Raw genomic sequence first — 19,611 nt, forward strand, 5'->3', positions numbered from 1 at the left:
CTCTGTCTTGTGTCATTCAGGTGTTTTGGCTTTTCAAAGACATGCTTTTTCTTACTAAGCACAGTGAACATGAGAAAATGCTTACTAGTTTGCTTCTCTCTATGGCGTTTTTTGGTTCTATTTTATATTGCTCCAAGTTTGAATCCCACTTCATTATTGCCAGTGACATTTAGCAGTGGCTACATTCTGTAGTATTACTGCAGACTTCTTTGGGAGGTAACCTATTCTGTATTTGACCTGCTTACCTGTCAGAAATGTTGCCTTTGAACTTTTATGTCTAATTATTTCAGTGTCCTATGATTATTTTTATGTTGTTTTGTTTGCAATACTGCACATAAGCAATTACTAGCTTTATTTGATTTGGGCACCTTAATCTCCAGAGTAAATAAATGCTCTGGAGTGATTTGATTCTAAAACATATGTTTGCTTATGGGCAGAGCAGTACTACTTTAATGCCAAAATGTGTGGAGGTGCTGTTATTTATTATTTGAGTTTACAAAGGGTTATCTGGGTCCTATCAGGTTAAACTGAAAGGAAGTGGATTGAAGTGAAAGCAGGTATGCCAGCCTTTAAAACTGCGAATCCTTGTGTATTTCTGAGAGCTTATCTAAACAGGGCCAGCCCCTATGCTCTAATGTAACTCCACAATGCCCATTATCTCTTTGCAAATACACTGTTTGTGTGACAGTAATGTGTAAGCTTTGGCACGTAGGACAAAGATTTTAAAAAGAAAAATTGAAAAAGGGCAATACTTGGAAGGAATTCTATGCTCTCATCAGAAGTTTACATTCAAAAATGGCCAAGCTAGGGGGAAAGAAGCTTCCTCACTGTCTATTTCATCCAGTGGAATCTGGCCAAATATCTGAAGGTAGGGACGATAAAGAACCCTTCTGAATATCCATTCCACTCGGCTGTCATCAGGATGGAGCAGAGCTTGAGTTGTCACACCGTAGGCAATGAGCCACACGCTCAAGAAAAATAGAAAGAAGAAAACATCCTTCATCTACAAAAGAGAGGGGGAGGGGAGAAAAGGAAGGGCAGTGACTGTGATAGCATAGTCAAGGAACAGTAGTTTTTCTGTATGAATATGGCTCAAATAATTCTGTTTCTTTACAAGCTTGTTTAGGGTAAAGGAGGTGGAAGAAGATACAGTTCCATGCACAGAATTCCTCATCTGACCTTGCTGTTACCATATTGTCCTTGGCCTATATTCTTCTTTGATAGCTCATTTAGATAAATGCACATTTTAAACTAAAATCTTGCTTTCCAATCATCAAACAATTAAAAATTACACAGATTTTATCTTTTAAGTGACTGTCACATTTTCTCTTTTAAGTGCATGTTTTCTGTGAGCTGTCTCAGTACCAAGGACTGCTTTACTGTGAATTACAAGAGTTCTGCTGCAGCAGAGAATCCTGGTAGCAGTCAGTGCTCATTGATGAATACTGAGCTACTGATACAGCAGGCAGTAAAGGCTGCAAGGATCAGGTTCCTTCTGTCTTCAGTTTTCAAGCTAAGTGATGCATCTGAAAGATCCTTTTTGGGGCTTCCTGCTTTTAAACATTGTGTTTCTCTACAGAAGCAGAAGTAATTGAATCCTAAAACACTTACTTAAAAAAAAAATCTAATATGACTATCAAGTGCAATAATTTTTCCCTGGTGGAAGAGGAACACTTCATCCTCTCCCCATCTGATCTGACAGAGTTCATTAGGGACTGTAGATTCCTTTCAATCAGATTATTGGATTGCACAGTTACCCAAAAGCATAGGCATTTCAGAGCTCCAGAATGTTACTTGGAGTTCTGATATGAAACATCATCTCTAAGCCAGGAAAGACAGAGTTGATGTCCGACCTATTTTGTTTTCTGGATGATCTAAAATTTAGGAATGTTGCAGGGCTGCAATGGTATCATGGTGATGGGAGAGCGGTGACAATCTGGAACTATTTTTTTTCCAATCTGCAGTCTCTCTGGAAATGAGTATTGTTCTGGAATTTTAGCAATTGCCAGACCTGTTTCAGCAAATCTGTAGCAAGAGTATAAAGGGGAAAGACAGTAAGAGACCATCTGGGATTGCTTCCCTCTTAAATAAGGGAGATGATTTTGCCTGAACCCTTCAAACAGGTTTCATTTACTGGAGTAACCTTTGCTGTTTCTTCCTTTGATGTAAGGTTCAACACTGAAATACCAAAGCTGAGGCATTGTGTTGGCTTGGGTGGGGCAAAGATGAAAGGTCCCTGGTAGGGTTTTTTCTAGGCTGCTGTTAATGTTCTTGTTTGCACCTTCCCAACCCCAGTGTTATCTTGCAGGACTTCAGGTGCCAGCAGTGGGTACAGGTAGGACTTGTTCAAGGCCCTGGTTTAGCTTGGCAGGCAGCAAAGGAAGGGTTAGGAGCTGTGCATCTAACTTGTTCTCTCACAATAGAAGTCTGCTAATGCCATAAGCTAGATAATGAACAAGAACAAATATTTATTTGCCATTTACCCTTTTGCTAGTCCAACCAAATGTCATCTTAGAGTTCCAGTTATTGCATTTGTAGACAAATCCAAATAGCTTGGTAGTTATGTTTATTCAATGTATAGGCTTGTTTAGACTGTAGAGCTTTTACTGAGTTCTGCTGTGGTCACAAATCAAATATTTGTAGATTCTGTAATGGTACTTAGAATTAGATGAACTCTATTAATCAGTTAGCATGAGCTAATTGACCTGAAGGATTAACATGCCTAAATAAAAAGCTATTTCAACATACCAATGCATACTCAAGCACAGTAACTGTAATCCCAATGTCTCGTTTCTTTCAGGAGAGCAGTAATAAATAAAAATATTTCATCAACATCTTCCAACATCTGCTCACAAAGTACTAATATGTTTTCATTGTAACAGGGAGGTAAAAAGTACAAGTAAGAATAACTCCTGTAGGAAACTTGTAACCACCCTTTTTCACTGTTTTTTTTTTCCCACACTTGCTGAAAAAAAAACAGACACTGTTTCCCCAAGTCATTTATTGAAAGCCCTGCCCTTCTGTACATGGCCTGTCATCTGCCTGAAGTCTTTGCCCTGGATGCATACAGCTTGGGAAGTAGGAGGAATAGCAGTAAGGCATAGACTGCTCTTTGTTAGCCAGATCTGAAGATAAATTATTAGGAAAGATACAAGGATTAGTAAATTGGGACCAGCTTACTGCACTACAGAGGCCTTTGGAAGGATCTACTTCAAACATTCCATCTTATAATAAAATACAGGAATATGCAAAATGACAGGCCTTAACAATGTAAAAATAAAGACAGACTATCAAGTTATTTCTTTTATAAAGACAAGATTTCCTACTCTCCATTTTTTAGAAGGTGCAAGTATTTATCTGAGGCAGACTGCACACTTACCATCCTTTCCACAATTATGATCTTTGGTCCAAGTTGTTTGTGAATTGCAAAAATATGGATAAGTCTAAGTGTAAACACCATAAAATCGATGGCAAGTACTGTACGGCCAGCTTGAAAAGTTGATTTCAGCATCCTGCAGAAGACATGGAATAAAATGTCAGCTCTCAGCAAGTACTGCTAATGTCTGTACAGTGAGGAGAAATAACCAAAAGATGGAGGAACACTCTCTTCTCTCTCGGCTTCAATGAGATTTATTAACAAATAATAAAATATAAGGTACTTTGAGTAAAAGGGATTTCAGAAAACAAACAAACAAAGCAGAGCTTTTCAGTAGATGTGTTTGAATGTATCAATTTCAGAGGCTCCTACTGGAGAAACACATCTCAAAGCCTGTAAAAATGAGTGTTAGAGCCTGTCCCCTCATGCACATGAGACTCAGCTGTCAGTTGATGTACACAGCCCTTGCTACTGATGCAAATATATACCTGCAGATTACCCCAATTATGAAGAGAAAGATGGTCACCATATCACATTTATTCCAGTTATCCTCCACATACAGTTTAAATTTTTTCATTAAATTTGTGTCTTCATCTGTATAGAAGCTCTGAAAAAGAGAAATAACCATTGGTATTGATAGTTTTCCACTTTCATGATTTCCTTCTGAGTTTTAACATAATATCTGTTGCCTTTTTGTCTTTCATTGCAAAGAGCAAAAACAAATTCTGAGTGTAATAAGGAAAAAAAAAAAAAGCAGTTAAACAATGCAGCTTCCAGTCAGAGTTCAGTTTCTAGGCATTGCTACCTAAACAGCATGAACAGATCTGGCATTTCTGTGCTGGAATTGTCACTGAAGGCACACTTGATTATCTAGGCAAGAAGTTGGCTTTCTTAATTGGGTTTTAGCCTGGCAGTCTTCATGTTTTACAGGTTTATAATGAAATGTTCTTTGATCCAGATATTTTCCATGTCCTCCTCTGTTAATGGCCTTGCTTCATCATTTCAAATAAATTGTGACAAACTTTCCTGTCTCTTTTGCTTAAACAATGAACACCTACTGGTTCTTCCAGAGTAAATGATTGTAACTGCTTTTTTTGTGTCTAAAGAGAAGAGCTGTGTGCAACCCATAGTTACAACACACTTGCACCACTGTTATTGTTTCAGTTTTTAAACTGAGGACTTTCCAAAACCAGTAATAGGAGACTAATGGAGAAAGGCTTTTGGGGGTTGGTGGTTTTGTTTGGTTGTTTTTTTTTAAGAAAAGCAAGCCCAAAAGAAATCTGCTAATATTTTGAGTTGAAAAGTATTTTAGGAAAAGCCACAAATAATCCGAATTCATTTACTTGTGATTTTTTAAACAGTCCCCAGTGGGGAAGAATCTCCTAAAAGGATGTAGAGCTGTCTGCTGTGTTTCCAGGTGTAGAATATAACTTCCAACTTACATTATTTGTGGTGGGAGGACCTAGTTCTGTGGAGTGAAATCAGAGAGGGCCTTTACAAAACAGAGACTATCTGAATGCTGGCAGCCCACTGGACTTGGCTAAGGCTGCAGCAGGATGGAAAAACAAAGGTAGAGATGTAGGTTTATATGGTGGAGGAAGAGCTTGCTCTGGGAGAGAGAGGTGCAGTGTCTAGGATAAGGTAAGTTCTGTACTGTTCTGTGCACCTGATATCTCCAAGTGTCAGGTGCACTCCAAGTGCACTTTAAATCTCCAAGTGCCTGTTCAGTTATACAGATTGTAAATCTATTGAAAATATTGCTGCAGGTTTTACTGTGCTGGCACTAAGGTAATGCAGGTTACTCACCTGTCGGATCTCTTCCAAGACAAGGGTAAACACCCATAAGTAGAGTACAATTTCTTTAACAGATGGGCCATGAGGTGGAGGTGGTTTAAAATCCAGTAAAAGGACATAAGTAAATAGAAAGAGAAAAGCAAAGTACATTATAACATTCCCCATAAACACAGTTACAGGGGCACTCCAGAATTTTCTCCACCGGGTAAATATGAATGTCGGCCATGCTGTGTTTGCGGAACGGTTCTGTTTTTCCAATGTGCCATTTCCTCTGCAAACAAAAAAGAATACATGCTTGGTGACAATATCCTAAAATTAGTTCATGGGAATAAGCTCAATATTATTCTATGTAAAGCTTCTTGTAAGATAGTAACAAGCAAATGCTGGGGCTGGCCAAGGGGGAAGGCTGTAGAAGTCAGAGCAATCATATTACTATAGCAGAAATATTTCAAATCAAAAAGAAGGATTTGAAAAACAAAGTCACATCAGAATTATGTGTGCATTTATATTATTTCAGTTTATTTCTATTAATTTTATTTGTTAACTTCATTGTGTTCTGCATGGACTGCAAATGCACAAGGACAGGAGGAAGGGTAATTGGCCTTTATAAACCTAAATAATAGGAAAGAAAAGAAAATGGCCAATGAATTTTTGTGAGTCAGCTCTTAATTATTTTGGCTTTAAAATTTCTTGCGGTGTTTGTCTGTGGAAGTTCTTGTTGTTGCTGTGACTTTGAACTTCTGACCCAGTCTTTAAGTGCTGGATCATATTAAGCCTATGTTTCTTGACTATCCTTGCTGGAATCTGATAGACCTACTGAAGAATACCTTGCTCCTTTGCATAACTGGCTTCTTGCCGTTCGTGATTAAATTAGAGTATGTTGCAAAAAAAGCAATATAGAAGCCTTTTAGCAAAAAGAGTTGACCTCATAAAATATGTATTAAGGTAGTGTTTGAGTGGTGTTGAATGATGTAAGTATTCTGGTAACTGAAGGGAAATTTGACCTGTACATTTACAGCTGTTTTGCTGTGTTTTGGAACATGAAGTGGTATCTATTGGTAATGGAAAATATCCTGTGCAGAAAACGCAAGTTTGATAGCAATTTGATCTTTGTGTGAGGATTTGTTTCCACATAAAATGCTCTCCTGTGTAAGCTAGGGATGTTATTGGACCTTTAATTTTGTGATTCTTACTCTGAGAAGTTTGATCTCCAACAAAGGATGCGCACACTAGGGTAGGTTTTCAATTTCGCCTCACAGAAAATAAACAATGACTCTTCACTGTTTTAATTTCCTCTGACGATCTTGCTAATTATTAGATACATTTGTTACAAGGAAAAAGTTCTCTTTGCGGCCAATCTTTTCTATATGCCTGATTCTGCACTACCTCTTAATTTATGACATCATGAGACACATTCCCATGGTAACAGGCTAATATCATAAACAGATAATTGCAGCTTTACTGTAAGATGCTGAAATAGATCTGGGACGGAGAGAGCCTCTTTGTTAAAATAAATTGCTAGGATAATAGCAATTGGAACATGGAATGTAATGACCAAACCATGCTGCACTCAGGATATGGAAGTGCTTTATGATGTTGCTTACAAATAACTCCCAAGAGGCAGATGCTTTTACACCTATTTTATAGGTTAGGGAGGGAAAGAGAAGAACTAATGATTTTCTCCAATATACCAGCAGTTAAATGCCAGAGGTAAAAATAGAACCTAATAACTCTGACTTGGTCCAGGACTTCATACTGCAGCTGATGCTTCCTCTCTACCACTGTTCACATATTTCTGGAGTTCTCTTTAAATCATGGAAAAACTAAGTGGCAATTTAGCACTATTTAGCCTTTAAGAGGACTTTGTACCAATCAAAAGTCTACTTATCCTGACTTAAGTCCTTGTGGTCTCCCAGGTTTTGGTGATAATTGTGTGGTAGAGGTATAGGAGGGGATTCTGTTCTTAATCAAAGATCTACGACTGACCACAAGCAACTGACAAAACCTTTGTGCTCAGTTACCCATTTGTGTGATGCTCCCTCTAACTCATAAGGTTCCTCAGGGCTCAACTGTTAAAATTTAAATTAAGAGCATGGGAAGCTGACTCGATGTAAATTTCCCTGGTACTGATGGGTGCAAGTACACCTTTGTAAGAAAGTACAGTGATGTAAGGTTTTGCTGAAAACCTTTTTTCTGCTCAGCTCAGTAATCTGATAACTTCCTAAAATCCGCTGTGTGTCAGTCATCATGAGCTGATGGGAATGTCAGGAAATGCTATGTGATTCCCAAGTAAATTCCTTGTTCTGTATAAATTACCTTGCTCAGAAAAAGTAAACTGGTGTTTCCTTAAAGCAGTGCTACATCCCTTTTTATTTCCTATATTCCTTTTAGAGAGCAACAACAGCAGTAATCAAAGGGCACAGCACTTTCTGAGGAGTAATGACTTCTTGGCCCTTCAGCTGCTCCTTAGATCCTTAGAAAAGTCACATTAGCTGATGGTTTTAAACTTACCTATCTTCCTTGGAGAAAAAGAGAGTCCTCTCTGAATCCAAACTGTCCAGCTCTCTAAATGGCTCTGGCTCATTCTTTGATTGTTTTTCCTCACTGTAAGGAAATAAACTCATTAGTTAAAAGATGATGCTTAGCCATTTTTCACTACTGAATTGGCATTGATACAGAACTGCTAGCATGTACTTATCTTGGATCTGCTCTACTGGGGAACTATTAATAGGGCATAAAATTTATCTTTCCAAATTCTTTTTATTTTTAAGAAGGAGGCTGAAGTCACCCACAAAATTCAGAGAAGTGATAATTGATGTGCTTCACAAAAATGGAGCAGGATGCTCAGTTTCCTCAAACTAGTTAGGATTTGAGCAGAAGTAAACCCTCCAGTCAGTCTTAGAAGAGAATTGCTCAATGCTCCATTCCTAGTTAGTAGCAATTAAGAAGGGAAATGCCAGAAGCAGTAGGGGAGATGTGACAGTTCTTTCATTTCCAGGGAAAGGAGGCAAAAAAATGGAATTTTGAAAAGGATTGCATTGATTATGTATAATAATTCAAACCTTCCATGAAAACTTTGCCAAATTATCACATTAAATGAATTTGTGAATATGGCAGCTAGAAGGTCATCCTTAGTGATACTGGAAGAAGGCAAATCTTAAGTCAGCATTGCCAAACAAGTTTTACTCTTGCTTTTTATGTAGTTTAAGAGTTAAGAAACATATATTTCATAATAACATGTCATTTCATATTGCTAATTCTTATGATTTGTATACGATTCTCTGAATGTTTGAGGTTTTCCTAAAGTTTAAGAACCACAATTTTTACAACCACCTGAGCAACTTGGCTGCTCTTTTTTTCACTTCTGTTTTTTTTAATTTTATTTAGTTGGTTTTTGTGGTGTGAGGTTTTTGTTTTGTTTTGTTGGTGTTTATAGTGCATGGACTCGTTTTCAAGAAAACCTAAGATTGTAAGGCACTGAATTTGAAAATCTTACTTGATTTTGATTGACTGATAATTTAATGTCAGTCCCATGTTTTTAAGCTTGATTTGTGATTATCAAGGTTTGTGGCTGATAACACTGCTTTGTGATGGCTGTTTTCTTTGGATAGGATACTGAGGTTTGAGCCAGGCATCTCAAATCTAGAAACAATTCAACATTGCTGTTTTGAATCTGGAGCTGACAGAATTCCAACAGGCTTTCCTGTGGACTGTGCAAAATAGAATGATCTCTGTGAAACAGTGGCATTGATCTTTTAAGTATGTCAACAGGCCACACAAATTACTCATCCCCATAGAAAACTGATTTGGTTAAGTGATATTAGGTGATGTTACTGTTTTAATCACTTCAGGGAGAAATTTTAAGTCTGAATATTTTTTATGGCTTATTTTTCCTCACTTACTTATCTCTTGTACCCAAATACTTATGTTTATACCTGAATGATATTAAATTGGTGTAGATTAGGAAAGGACACCAGAATGCACAGATTAACTTGAGGATCTGTGTGCTTGTAGACATGTCTCCCCACCATATTTTTGTCAGGAAGGCCTGAAAGTCCAGAAGAGAAGAGATGACTTTAATATCACAAAAAAAATACTTGCAGATGAAGTACACCTACGTTCAGTGACTCCTAAGACAATGAATGCTCTGAAAACCTCACAGTTTCAGAGCAAACAGGTTCTCTGTGTGTCCTTCTGCAGATGTTGAATGTGCAAAGAGTTATTTGGAGACCAGTGGAGAGCAAGACAAATGGAATTAAGCAACATCTGTAGTACTAAGGAAGCCCAAGTCAGGCACTGGGAGATAAAAGCAGCACCACTCTTAATTTATCTTTGTGTATGCAGAGAGAAGTCAGGTTGTGAGAGCAAAGCTGAATAGTAATTTAATTTAACTTTTATCAGTGAGCTCTCTCTTGAATCTGAACAAGGAGTTGCCTCACTTCTTGGAGCAGCTTCATTATGCCCCAGGCAGATTTACAGTGCTTTTCTAAAGCTTCTCTGTGAGCAAGAAAGGAATAAAAAGCAAAAAGGCACATGATGGATTTAAGGGGTAAACCTTCTCAGCACACTGCTCTGTGTGCCAGCTGGATGAGAAGGTGGGGAAAGGGGGAATTGTGCTGCTTTGGCAAGGACATGGTATAATGTCCTCTTCGTCGGTTGCTAGGGGGAGAGAAGAGTCCCTTCTCTGAAGAATGGTTCTCAGGGGAATACATTCATTGGGGTTGTTCAGTTCCTGTGCTACCCTCTCCTGTGTCTAGCCTAAGGCCCCGGGGGCATGTAAAACTTACCTGGACCCCATCATGTGCAAAGAAAGACTTTGCATCTGCTTCTGTGGCCAGCTGAAGGCATGTGGTTTTGCTCCAGTACTGATTTTTCCTCACCAACAGAGCAAATGCTCTCTCCTCACTGTTGTGGTAGCATTCACTAAACAGTTCTGCCATATGAAGGAAACACAGACAAAAAAATGTATCTCTTGGGTGATCCTCTTATACTTCGAAGGATGAGTTGTCATGCTGTCCTCGCTTTCCTGAACAGACTAAAGAAGACAAGCAGCCCAGCTTTGTCTTGTAGGCAAGAAATCCTTCATTTTGAGACAGAGCTACTTGACATAAAATAATATTAGACTTGGTGGAGTGTTGTTACATAATTGTTTCCAGAGAAACTGGTCCTGGAGCTTAGAAACCAGGACAAATTTAATGAGTCAAAAAAAAAAAAAAAAAAAAAAAAAAAAAAAAAAAAAAAAAAAAAAAACCCACAAAAAAAAACAAAACAAAGCAAAACAAAAAACCACCACAAACCAAACAAACAAACAAAAAAACCCCCACCAAGATCTTCTCATTCGACAAGATCTGACTTCTCATGTCTGCTCCATTCTACTGATTCACTTGATTATCTCAGTAGCTTTCCCAAGCCAGCCTATACTGTGAGGTTGGGCAAAAAGGTCAAGTGCACTTAAAATTATATACAGACATCTTTTCTATTTGATGTGGTATTTATCATTCTTAAAGAAAATTTGCTTTGTATAATCCAGGCCAGAAATTAAAACTGAGGCTCTGATCTGATACTTATCAAAGCCAAGAAGAGAAATTCTGGGTATTGGATTAGACCTCATAATTCCATGACTAAATTACTCGAGCCCTGTGATTAAGAGCTTAATTTTTAGTTTTTGTAAATAATAATGGTTCTGTGAGAAGAAGGGAAAATGTGATCTCTGTGTAAATAATGCAGCAACGCCTGCATGAGCTTTCAGCTGCTTGACGAACTACCTCAAAGGAAGAGAGGAGCCTCTGTGTTTGTTTCCATGTGGGACATATTTTAAAGCCCTCTCTTCACAGCAGCGAAGGTGTGGATTGGACTGAAGTCAGATTAGCAGAGAAGCTTGTGTGCAGACATCTGTTTCTACAGGAAGCAAAGGGGAGAGGGCTCAGCATTCCAGCATTGCGGATGCCTGGATCTGACTGCTGTAGGGAGGGGCACCTTGTCTGCTGCAAAACCAGCCGGAGCCTCACTGCAGTTTGCAGTGCACTTGGCCCTCTTCTGGGTGAGGTAATCTCAAATTATTTTTAGCTGCAATGACAAAACTTAAAACTTGTTGCTCTAGTGGCCCTTACAGAGCAAGCTTGATATTGCAGGAAGAGCAGGCTGCTGCGAGCCTGGAAGAGTTTTGGTTATCCTGTCTTTCACATCACTGTAACACACCTTGTACTACGATCAGACAATTAAAGTACCAGCAAGCAGCAGGAGACTATCTGTGCATCCCAGGGGGCCTGTCTTGGAACAGAGATTTTTCCAAAATGAGTGGGGTTTAAATCTTTCCTCTGTATCTGAATGTTTGGGACTGCCTGCGCTGCAAGGCTGTTAAATTATTCATGACAGTTGACCTTTTACGACTGAAACTGTATTTTTTTTTCACTTGCATGCCTTCCAATGGCAGTTCCTTCATAAATTTTCAATGCCATTCAAAAAGTGCCATTACTTACCAACAGCGAGCTGCTCATACTTGGCCTCTTTCATTATACAGGCTGCTCTGGTCTCCGTCTCCAGGCGGGACATCTCTTTCAGGATCTTACAGGCTGCCAGAGCTGAAGCTACACCCTCCTGACCCTGTAGAATTGAAAGGGGCGCGGCTGCCGCCCTCCACTGGAGCGCATTTCTGAACGGGGAAGACTCCGCTACGCAGCACATCGAACAGCAAAAATTCATGCCTTTCACGAAAAATCTTCCCTCCAATACAGATTTGAAAGTCGAAAAGTATTATCAAAATGACAGTTTTGATGATATTTGAGAATTAAGCCCCCATATTGTGGATGCCCCATCCCTGGCAGTGTTCGAGGCCAGCCTAGATGGGGCAAACCCGTCTAGTGGGAGGTGTCCCTGCCGGTTGCTGGGGGTTGGAGGTGGATGATCTTTAAGGTCACTTCCAACCCAAACTATTCCATGGTTCTTCATTGGTGGTTCTTGTGCCTTGTAAGGCTGGAGACTTCCAGGCTCTTTGAGGGACCTGACTTGGGATAGCAATCAAGGACTGAAAGGAGAATAATATGCTTTGGAAATAGAGCAACACGTTCTCCCTGCGTCGGGATACCTCCAGCACGGCTGCGCTGGGCCAGGGATGCAGGAGAAGGGAGGGAGCAGAGCTGGCAGAGGCCCCGAGCAGGGACGTGCAGCGCGGCCCGGGGCCGCACGCACGCACGCAGCCCGGCAGCCGCGCCGCGGCCCTCCCGGCGCTGGCGCTGGCCCCGGCCAGAACCGCTGCTCCGCAAGGGCAGCGATGGAGCTGGGAGCTCTCCCTCTCTCTCTGTGGGGGCAGGGAGGCTCCCAGATGCGGGGGACAGGGCTGGCTTGTGAAACAGGAGCCGATTATGCCAGCTCGAAGCTTAGCCTTGGAGAGAGTAATGCTGCTCCCTGCGCGTCGAGCACGTCAGCTGAAGATGCTTCACTGCTCCGTCTCCCCTCCCGTCACGCTCGGACCCAAACAGTCGGCGATTGTCGGAGGCACAAACCCTGCTCCTGGGAGCTGTGACTCATCGGGAGCAGGGAGGGGAGCGCAGGCAGCGGAGCTTCAGCCCGAGCTGCTTTACACCTGCTCCGGCTCTCCCCCTGGCCCCGCGGGCAGGAGCCACGCAGAGATGAAAGGCCCCGTAAACGCCACCTCTGGTGTTTTGGAAACGAACCGGTCTGTCATCTGAGCTGCAAGGCTGAGCAAAAAAACATCTCGTAAACTTGAAATATGCCTTTACTTCACCTGAAGCAGCTACAGCTCAGAGCTTACCATAGCCCAGAAATAGTTTGCCATCTTGTGCCGGTTTTGAAGTACTGCCCATACAAACAAATCCCTCCAAGGATTTTCGCTTTTCTGGTTCATGTCCAAGGGCCCAGATAATCGCTTTGTGTTCGTTTTGTCCTGAAATATGGTCGGAAGAATTTAAAACCTGGTTGGCAGTCTCGCTCCATGCAAATGACACGATCTGAGATGCTCTCAGCCTCACTGGCTACTTCACATTTCTTTGACTTTTCAGTAGGACCAAAAGGTAATTAGCTCATTCTGTACTGAGTTAAAGGATCCTTGTGTCCCTGATATAACCCAATATGTGTGAGAACATTCTGGATGAAATGGTGACTCCATTGAAGCCAATGCTAAAGTTTTCATTGACTTTATTGAAGCTGGGTTTTCACCACTGGTGTGTAATATCAGACAAGTCAAACCTGTGATTAACTAATCTGAGCTTGCCTTCAATTATATCGGACTCTGCTCTGCTGCCACAGAGGACGAAGCTTCAGAGAAAAGGGAACAAAAGGCATTTTATTTCATCAGAAATAAATCTCGCCAAGGCCCTGTACGGGACAAGAATAGAGTACGTCAATACCCCTTTTTAGTTCTTCCTTTGAGAAACCTTTCCCTCATGCAGAGAGCAGTTTAAGCAGAACACTGCTTATTCCTTTAGCACTTGATAAAAAAATAGCCTAGAGGAAGTGTAGCCACTTAGGTCAAGTTCTGAGTTTTAAGTATATTTGAAAACTACCTTTTTATCTATTGTGCTGGTTAAAAGCAGCCAGGGTGTATTTATTTTTAATTAAATAGGTTTCTGTGATAATATATTTTTAAATAATTTAAATGATGGGATTCTGTTCAAATTTATTTTAATGGCACTTTTGGGGGATTTTTTGTGTGAGGGGTGTTTCTTCAGTTTGTAGTGAGCTATTGGATCAAATAAATTACCTTGAAAGCCTTGCAGGAGACAAAGATATCAAAAGTCTCATCTAATTCCTAACTTGAAAAAAGACACATGGTTTGGCAGCAGTGATGCTGGTTTCCCAGTACTGTGATGCTCTTTCTGTTGCCAATGATAACGGGATTCAGCCATGGGAAGAAGCTTTAAAAGGGAAAAAGCTAGTAGGCAGCAGGAGCTGATCTCTGAATTGAGCCTTATCTACGGCACTGGGCTTTAGCTCACTTGCTGCCAAATGCCAGAAAGGTTAAGTGAGGCTTTGGGGGCAAATTTTTACTTCTGGCAAGTTTGTAAGTCTGGAGTATGCTTAGTGACTTCAGAGGTATTGTCTCAAGTTGCTCATCCTTGTGAATGAAGAAAGGCTGAGTAGATTCAAACTTAACTTTTCATAATAGTAATTAATTTAGCAAGGCTTTATCAAAGCAAAAGTGATTTAACATCTCAAGATTTTATTTAAATTAGTTTCAACAGTTTTTGGGGTGTAATTAGAACTTGGCAAATACCAAAAGGCTCACTTGTTTCGTTTGTCTGAAACTGAACCCTAATGAAATTTCTTTCTACATCTTTGTTTTCAAACCTTGCACCCAAATTTATTTTCAATGCTTTTGCGAGCACTCTGGTACTTAGGCGTTTTAATGTTAAATACACTGTCAAAATGCAAAAATGATGATGCATCTATTGCACCACTGTGGATTATAGATATTGGCACCCCCATCACATATTATCCTTGTCATATGTTGGCCAGCATGCTTGCCAGGGCCACAGCACACAACAGTTCCTATTTCTTGCTCTGTGTTCTGGCATTCCATAAAAAGACTAAAATTATCTAAAGGCAAATATCAAATACTGGATATTACGGGATATCCATATCTGAGTTCAGTCTATTCGTACAGAATATAAATCTGAGAATAGTTTTGTGTACAAAGATGACCATTTTCAGACCTGGGATTGAAAATCTCCATTACCTGCTTTTCTTTCTCCTAAAAAATAATTGCCTTTCCAGTACTACTCCTTGAAGTTCTGTATCAGAAAAGCAGACCACTATTTTTATGTCTAATTACTCCTTAGTAAATGTAAATCTTATTTGTATTCCCCTAACATCTTTAATTAAATCTGTTCCCTGCCCCACCCCAAAGACTAGACCTAATTAAAATTTTACAAATTCTAAATTGGAGGGGAGCAATGATGCAAAGTTGTGACTCACAGATTTCTTCTTGCCTCCATGTCTGAGGTCTTGATAGAAACCTTTGCATGCATCATGAAGAAAATCCTTGAGGACTCTAGAGACCTCACTGAGAGTGAAGAGGGGGCAGATCTCCTTCTGCTCGCTTTGCTGCTGACCAGTGAGCCCTGCCAAGGTCAGTTTGCTTTCTTCATGCTTCTTCAGGAGAAGTTCATAGAGGAGACATTTCTGAGAAATGGAACAGTAGAGTCTCTGCAGACGACTGTAGGTCAGGAATTCATGTATGTTAGCCCCATTGTCAATAAATAACTTTACAAATTCCGGTTTGTTGTTGACTAGAGCATCCATCATCACTTCCTCCAGGTCACAGGACTAGATTGATGAAAGAGAAAAAAAAAAAACAAACCAAAAAAGGAAATTTTGGGGGGTAATCATGGATAGATGATGGGAGAGTATAGATTTAACACGAACATTTTGTCTTCCACCAGTCAACAGTGAGTACAATGAGAAAGAAGTGGAACTCTCTTCATTTTTCTCTGACAAAATGTCTGTGCTAGCGTTACAGTTACAACATCAATATAAATTGTGTGCTGTAGGACTCGATGTGAGGTACCTACCACACTGGGTATTTATACAGCAGTTGAAAACAGTGACATTCTTCATCTACCTTCTAACAGGAATATCTGCCTACTTCTTGGGCTTTGTAAACTTTGGTTTGTTTGCTTTAAAGGTCTTACACAGAAGGGGAGAAAGATTATTGCTCTCAAACAGCTCAAGAAAGGGATGATGACCCCTGAGTTATTCCTCTGTCTTTAGCCATTATCATACAGGGGGCTAGAAAGACAAACAGCCTCGGGAAGTATAATATCCCTGCCCAATATCTCAGTAGAGTGTGCAGGTAGTGGTAAAAACTGAAGCCATCTTTTGGGATGCTCCAGTGTCCTGTACACATTGGAATGTACACTGAGTGTCCTCTAAGGCAAAAAAACCTGGTACCTTCCACTCCACGCCACCATTGAATATTTCGCTTTTAGCAATGTCAACCCTATTCCAGGCCACTGCCAGTTTCAGTTCATCCAGATATTCCTTAGCCTCCTGACTCTGACTTTTACAGGCTGGAAAAAAATAGGAAATGCAAATAAAGTCAGTACTCTAAAGTTATGTTTAATTTAATATAGTATTGGTATTTTGATTAGCAATGCAAGTTCTCCTTCAGCTATCACAGATCTGTGGGTTGCTTAACCAGAAACCCTTCTCAGCAAAGTTTTCTTAAATTAAGAAACATTAATATTCAAAAATGTTATTTTTTTCCATATGAACTCTATTAAAAGCATTAAGTTTAAATGGCTGTTGGATATTAAGAGGGACAGAAAGCAGAAAGCAGGGGACAGGATTGGCTGTTGGTTTTGCCTTGTGTCAATTAGCACATCAGAAACAAAATGTCTTTTTTTTTTCCTCCCATACTACGTTTAAGCTAACACAAACCGTTAAGTTAACAGAATCTGAAATAGATAGCAGCACAAGTAATGTCTTCTTTCAGAAGATATAGTGGAGATTTCTTATAGGAGAAATGGATTGTTTCTGAAACAAAGGTAGTTTTGGTCTACTTGTGGGTTTTGGTTTTGTTTTCATGGAGTTTTTTTATGGTTTAATTGGAATAATATACTGCTCCAGTATATTTCAGTTATTTTATAGCCTCTGTTATTAAGAAAAGCAAGTAGTGAAATAAAGGAGTGGCTAAAATAGTACCACACAATAGCATGAGATTAAAAAGCAAACACTAGTTTAAAGGAAGCTTACAAGAGCTACAGTAACTGCCACAGTTAATTTGTCAATAAACAAATAGAAGAACAGTGCATCAGAAATGAAATCTGATCCAACAGTCAACTGAATTTGCTCTGGAAAAAGAGGAAATATATTTATGGCGTAGAAGTCAAATAAGACAAACATTACAATGTTTGCTTATTGTAGCTTACCTTTTACTAAGGCTTTTAAAATGACTGTGTCTAGTTCTTCGGAACCATCTTGCTCAAAGTTGTGCAAAGTTAGAAGGTGCTGGTGTGAAATAATGTGCTGAATCTAGTTGGAGTCAAAACAAAAGTAATTTTACACATTGTTCTTTGGATGCACATTAGTGCCCAAATGCCCAGTGGAGATCACCCAGACAGTATTTGCCAAAAATTTACATTCTAGTTGTAAAGCTGAGGTTTGGCAAGAAGGCCAGTATTATTAGTTTCCCATATATAAATAACTCCTAGGGCAAGGAGGGAGTTACTGCCTTTTCCAAGTGACCTACCAGGACAGGAGGAAGAGAACTTGGATATTCTGAGAACCAGAGCAGTGCTTTAATTAAAAGATCCTTCCTTAACTTACATTCTTATTTGACTCAAAGTCATGTTATAGCAGCATACCACTAGTTTCATTTTACCTCATCCTGCTTTGACATTTAAGTTTTGCTCTCTGAGTTGTTTATTTAAAAGCATAGTCTCTAACTCTTCTCTGAGCAAAAGTCATCAAATATTGATATATGTACAGTACTCTTATCTTCTGCTTCTCTGTTTATTGAGTTTTCTTTCCCACAGTGCAGCTGCACTGAGACTTTGTGAGCCTCTGGCTATATTGCTTCCAGATGCCTTTCATCCCCTTTTGTTAGTGATCTGGTAAAGTTCTTGCTAATGGAATTAGTTTGTGGAACTTCTGAAGCTGAGGATTATGGCAGGGAATGCAAAGAATAAGTAGTGGGCCAGGTCAGGTGGACTTGGTTTATCTCAGAGGCACCCAGTGCTCTTCGCTCTTCACACAAGGACAATCTCAGAGTGGGTATTTGTTCCTAAAAGGCTTATGCAAGTGTACCCCAAGACAAAGAGTAAAGAAGATCTCTGAATCTGTTTTGTCTTTCTGTTTTAAGAACAATGATACTTAAAGAACAAGTAACTGACAATAGATGGAATAATTTCTAAGCACGCTTCATTCTACTTAATTTATTCATGCTTATCCACAAGCAGGTTTCCATTTAACAGCTGTACATCATGAATTAGGTCTCTTCTGTCACAGCTGCACAAGCTCCACAGCTGTGGATATAAATAATGCTTCGTGCCCTACAGAAGGACTGTTGGGTTCCTGGGTGCTGGCTGTTACTTGAGGAAGTAACTGAGGAAGGACAGAGCCCTCAGTGTTCAGCTGAATTACTGGGGCAGCAAAATAGTTTGCATGATCAAATGACCACTTGATTTTTAATGCTAGAGAGGCATTCTATGACACCAATGTCAAAGCACTGGAGTTCCCAAAACTTCGGAGCAGCTTCTTGCCAAACCTGTACTGAAGGGGCTACCAAAGCTGCAAGTGTTAGGAGAAGGCTTTGTGAACATGATGGCTTATCAAAGACATGAACTCACCATCACTGTCCACTGGAGAATGTCCTTCCATGAGAAGCTCTCTGCAGGGAATTTTTCCTTAAATTGCTTTTCAACAGCTTCTGGCATGATAAGCTGTGGGTCATTCACGAATGCTGCTAAGATGTCAGCTGTACCTCCAGACCCTGCTAAGATAAGCCAGGGAGTGGAATTTTCCAACCCACTGCAAATTCTCTGTAGTTTAAAACAGGACATTTTTAGAATTTGTTAAGTGGAAAGAAAATGTTATGCAAAAGAAGGACTTCTAGCAAACCAAGAATAAATGAGTACCTAAGTCAGATACACTATGGAATCAGTCCAGACTCCTCTAAGCTATCAAGATTTTTTGAATTCTGTAGCAGGTCATCCATGTATAGGCCTCTGACTATGCTTCTTTTCATGACACATCTGCTGAGTAGCTAAGCAACCTGATGTGGACAAACAATGCATAAAATTTCTTTGACCCTGACTTTTTTTCCCTGAAGTCTCCGTTTCAGCATAGTCAAGTGCAAGAAAATTATCAGTAGACTTTTTTGTATAGGCTTTTAAAATTTTTTTCTTGTCTGCTAAACCTGGCAATATGTTCTGAAAATCAGGAATATGCCTGTGGGAATACAACGTTGAGCTACATGAAAAAAAACAACTGAATCATAGCAACTACAAGAGTTAAAGGCTACTAATTCTATTATTTGTGCAATTAGAATGAGTCAGGCAGTTTGTTGAGAGAGAAAAGCAGAGGCCATGGCATCATAATTGCAAAAATGTCTATTTGCTGCCAGTCTGTTTCTTCCTCTGGAGTTATACAAGACTGCATTAATTCAATTGTGGTGCAGGGATTTTTTTCTTTAGTTTAGGTATTGAGGTTTTTAAAAACTGTTCATAGTCTCTGGTGTGTATTATCCATTTTAAGAAATCCATTTAAGAAATTGATATTCTAAAAAAGTGTGGCCAGTCACCCATTCCCAGCACATGTCAGTTTAGAGCAACTCCAGCCAGTCACTTTTCATCTTCCAGTAACACTTTTCTGTAAAACTTTGAAAAAAGTATTTACATGTCATAACATGGGATTTTTCTAAACCAAAGATATAGGAAACACTGCAATATTTAGCTTCTTGTGAAAGAAAGAAAGCAAGCTTA

The 19,611-nt window shown here is 39.7% G+C and overlaps 1 protein-coding gene across 1 annotated transcript in view; it reads right to left on the bottom strand.

Moving 5' to 3' along the window:
* Positions 1 to 19,611, bottom strand: part of TRPM5 (transient receptor potential cation channel subfamily M member 5) — a 37,963-nt gene that overhangs the window by 9,154 nt on the left and 9,198 nt on the right. The window contains exons 6-18 of the mRNA XM_068193974.1: positions 18,478 to 18,669; positions 17,059 to 17,161; positions 16,079 to 16,197; positions 15,104 to 15,454; positions 12,942 to 13,073; positions 11,650 to 11,773; positions 9,958 to 10,103; positions 9,106 to 9,218; positions 7,682 to 7,774; positions 5,183 to 5,441; positions 3,865 to 3,983; positions 3,380 to 3,512; positions 829 to 1,003 (exon numbers count right to left, since the gene is read on the bottom strand). Coding sequence (XP_068050075.1) covers positions 829 to 1,003; positions 3,380 to 3,512; positions 3,865 to 3,983; positions 5,183 to 5,441; positions 7,682 to 7,774; positions 9,106 to 9,218; positions 9,958 to 10,103; positions 11,650 to 11,773; positions 12,942 to 13,073; positions 15,104 to 15,454; positions 16,079 to 16,197; positions 17,059 to 17,161; positions 18,478 to 18,669 — 2,059 coding nt within the window. The remainder of the gene's footprint in view (positions 1 to 828; positions 1,004 to 3,379; positions 3,513 to 3,864; positions 3,984 to 5,182; positions 5,442 to 7,681; positions 7,775 to 9,105; positions 9,219 to 9,957; positions 10,104 to 11,649; positions 11,774 to 12,941; positions 13,074 to 15,103; positions 15,455 to 16,078; positions 16,198 to 17,058; positions 17,162 to 18,477; positions 18,670 to 19,611) is intronic.

This window comes from Anomalospiza imberbis, chromosome 6 (genome assembly GCF_031753505.1).
Source record: "Anomalospiza imberbis isolate Cuckoo-Finch-1a 21T00152 chromosome 6, ASM3175350v1, whole genome shotgun sequence".
NCBI lineage: Eukaryota > Metazoa > Chordata > Aves > Passeriformes > Viduidae > Anomalospiza > Anomalospiza imberbis.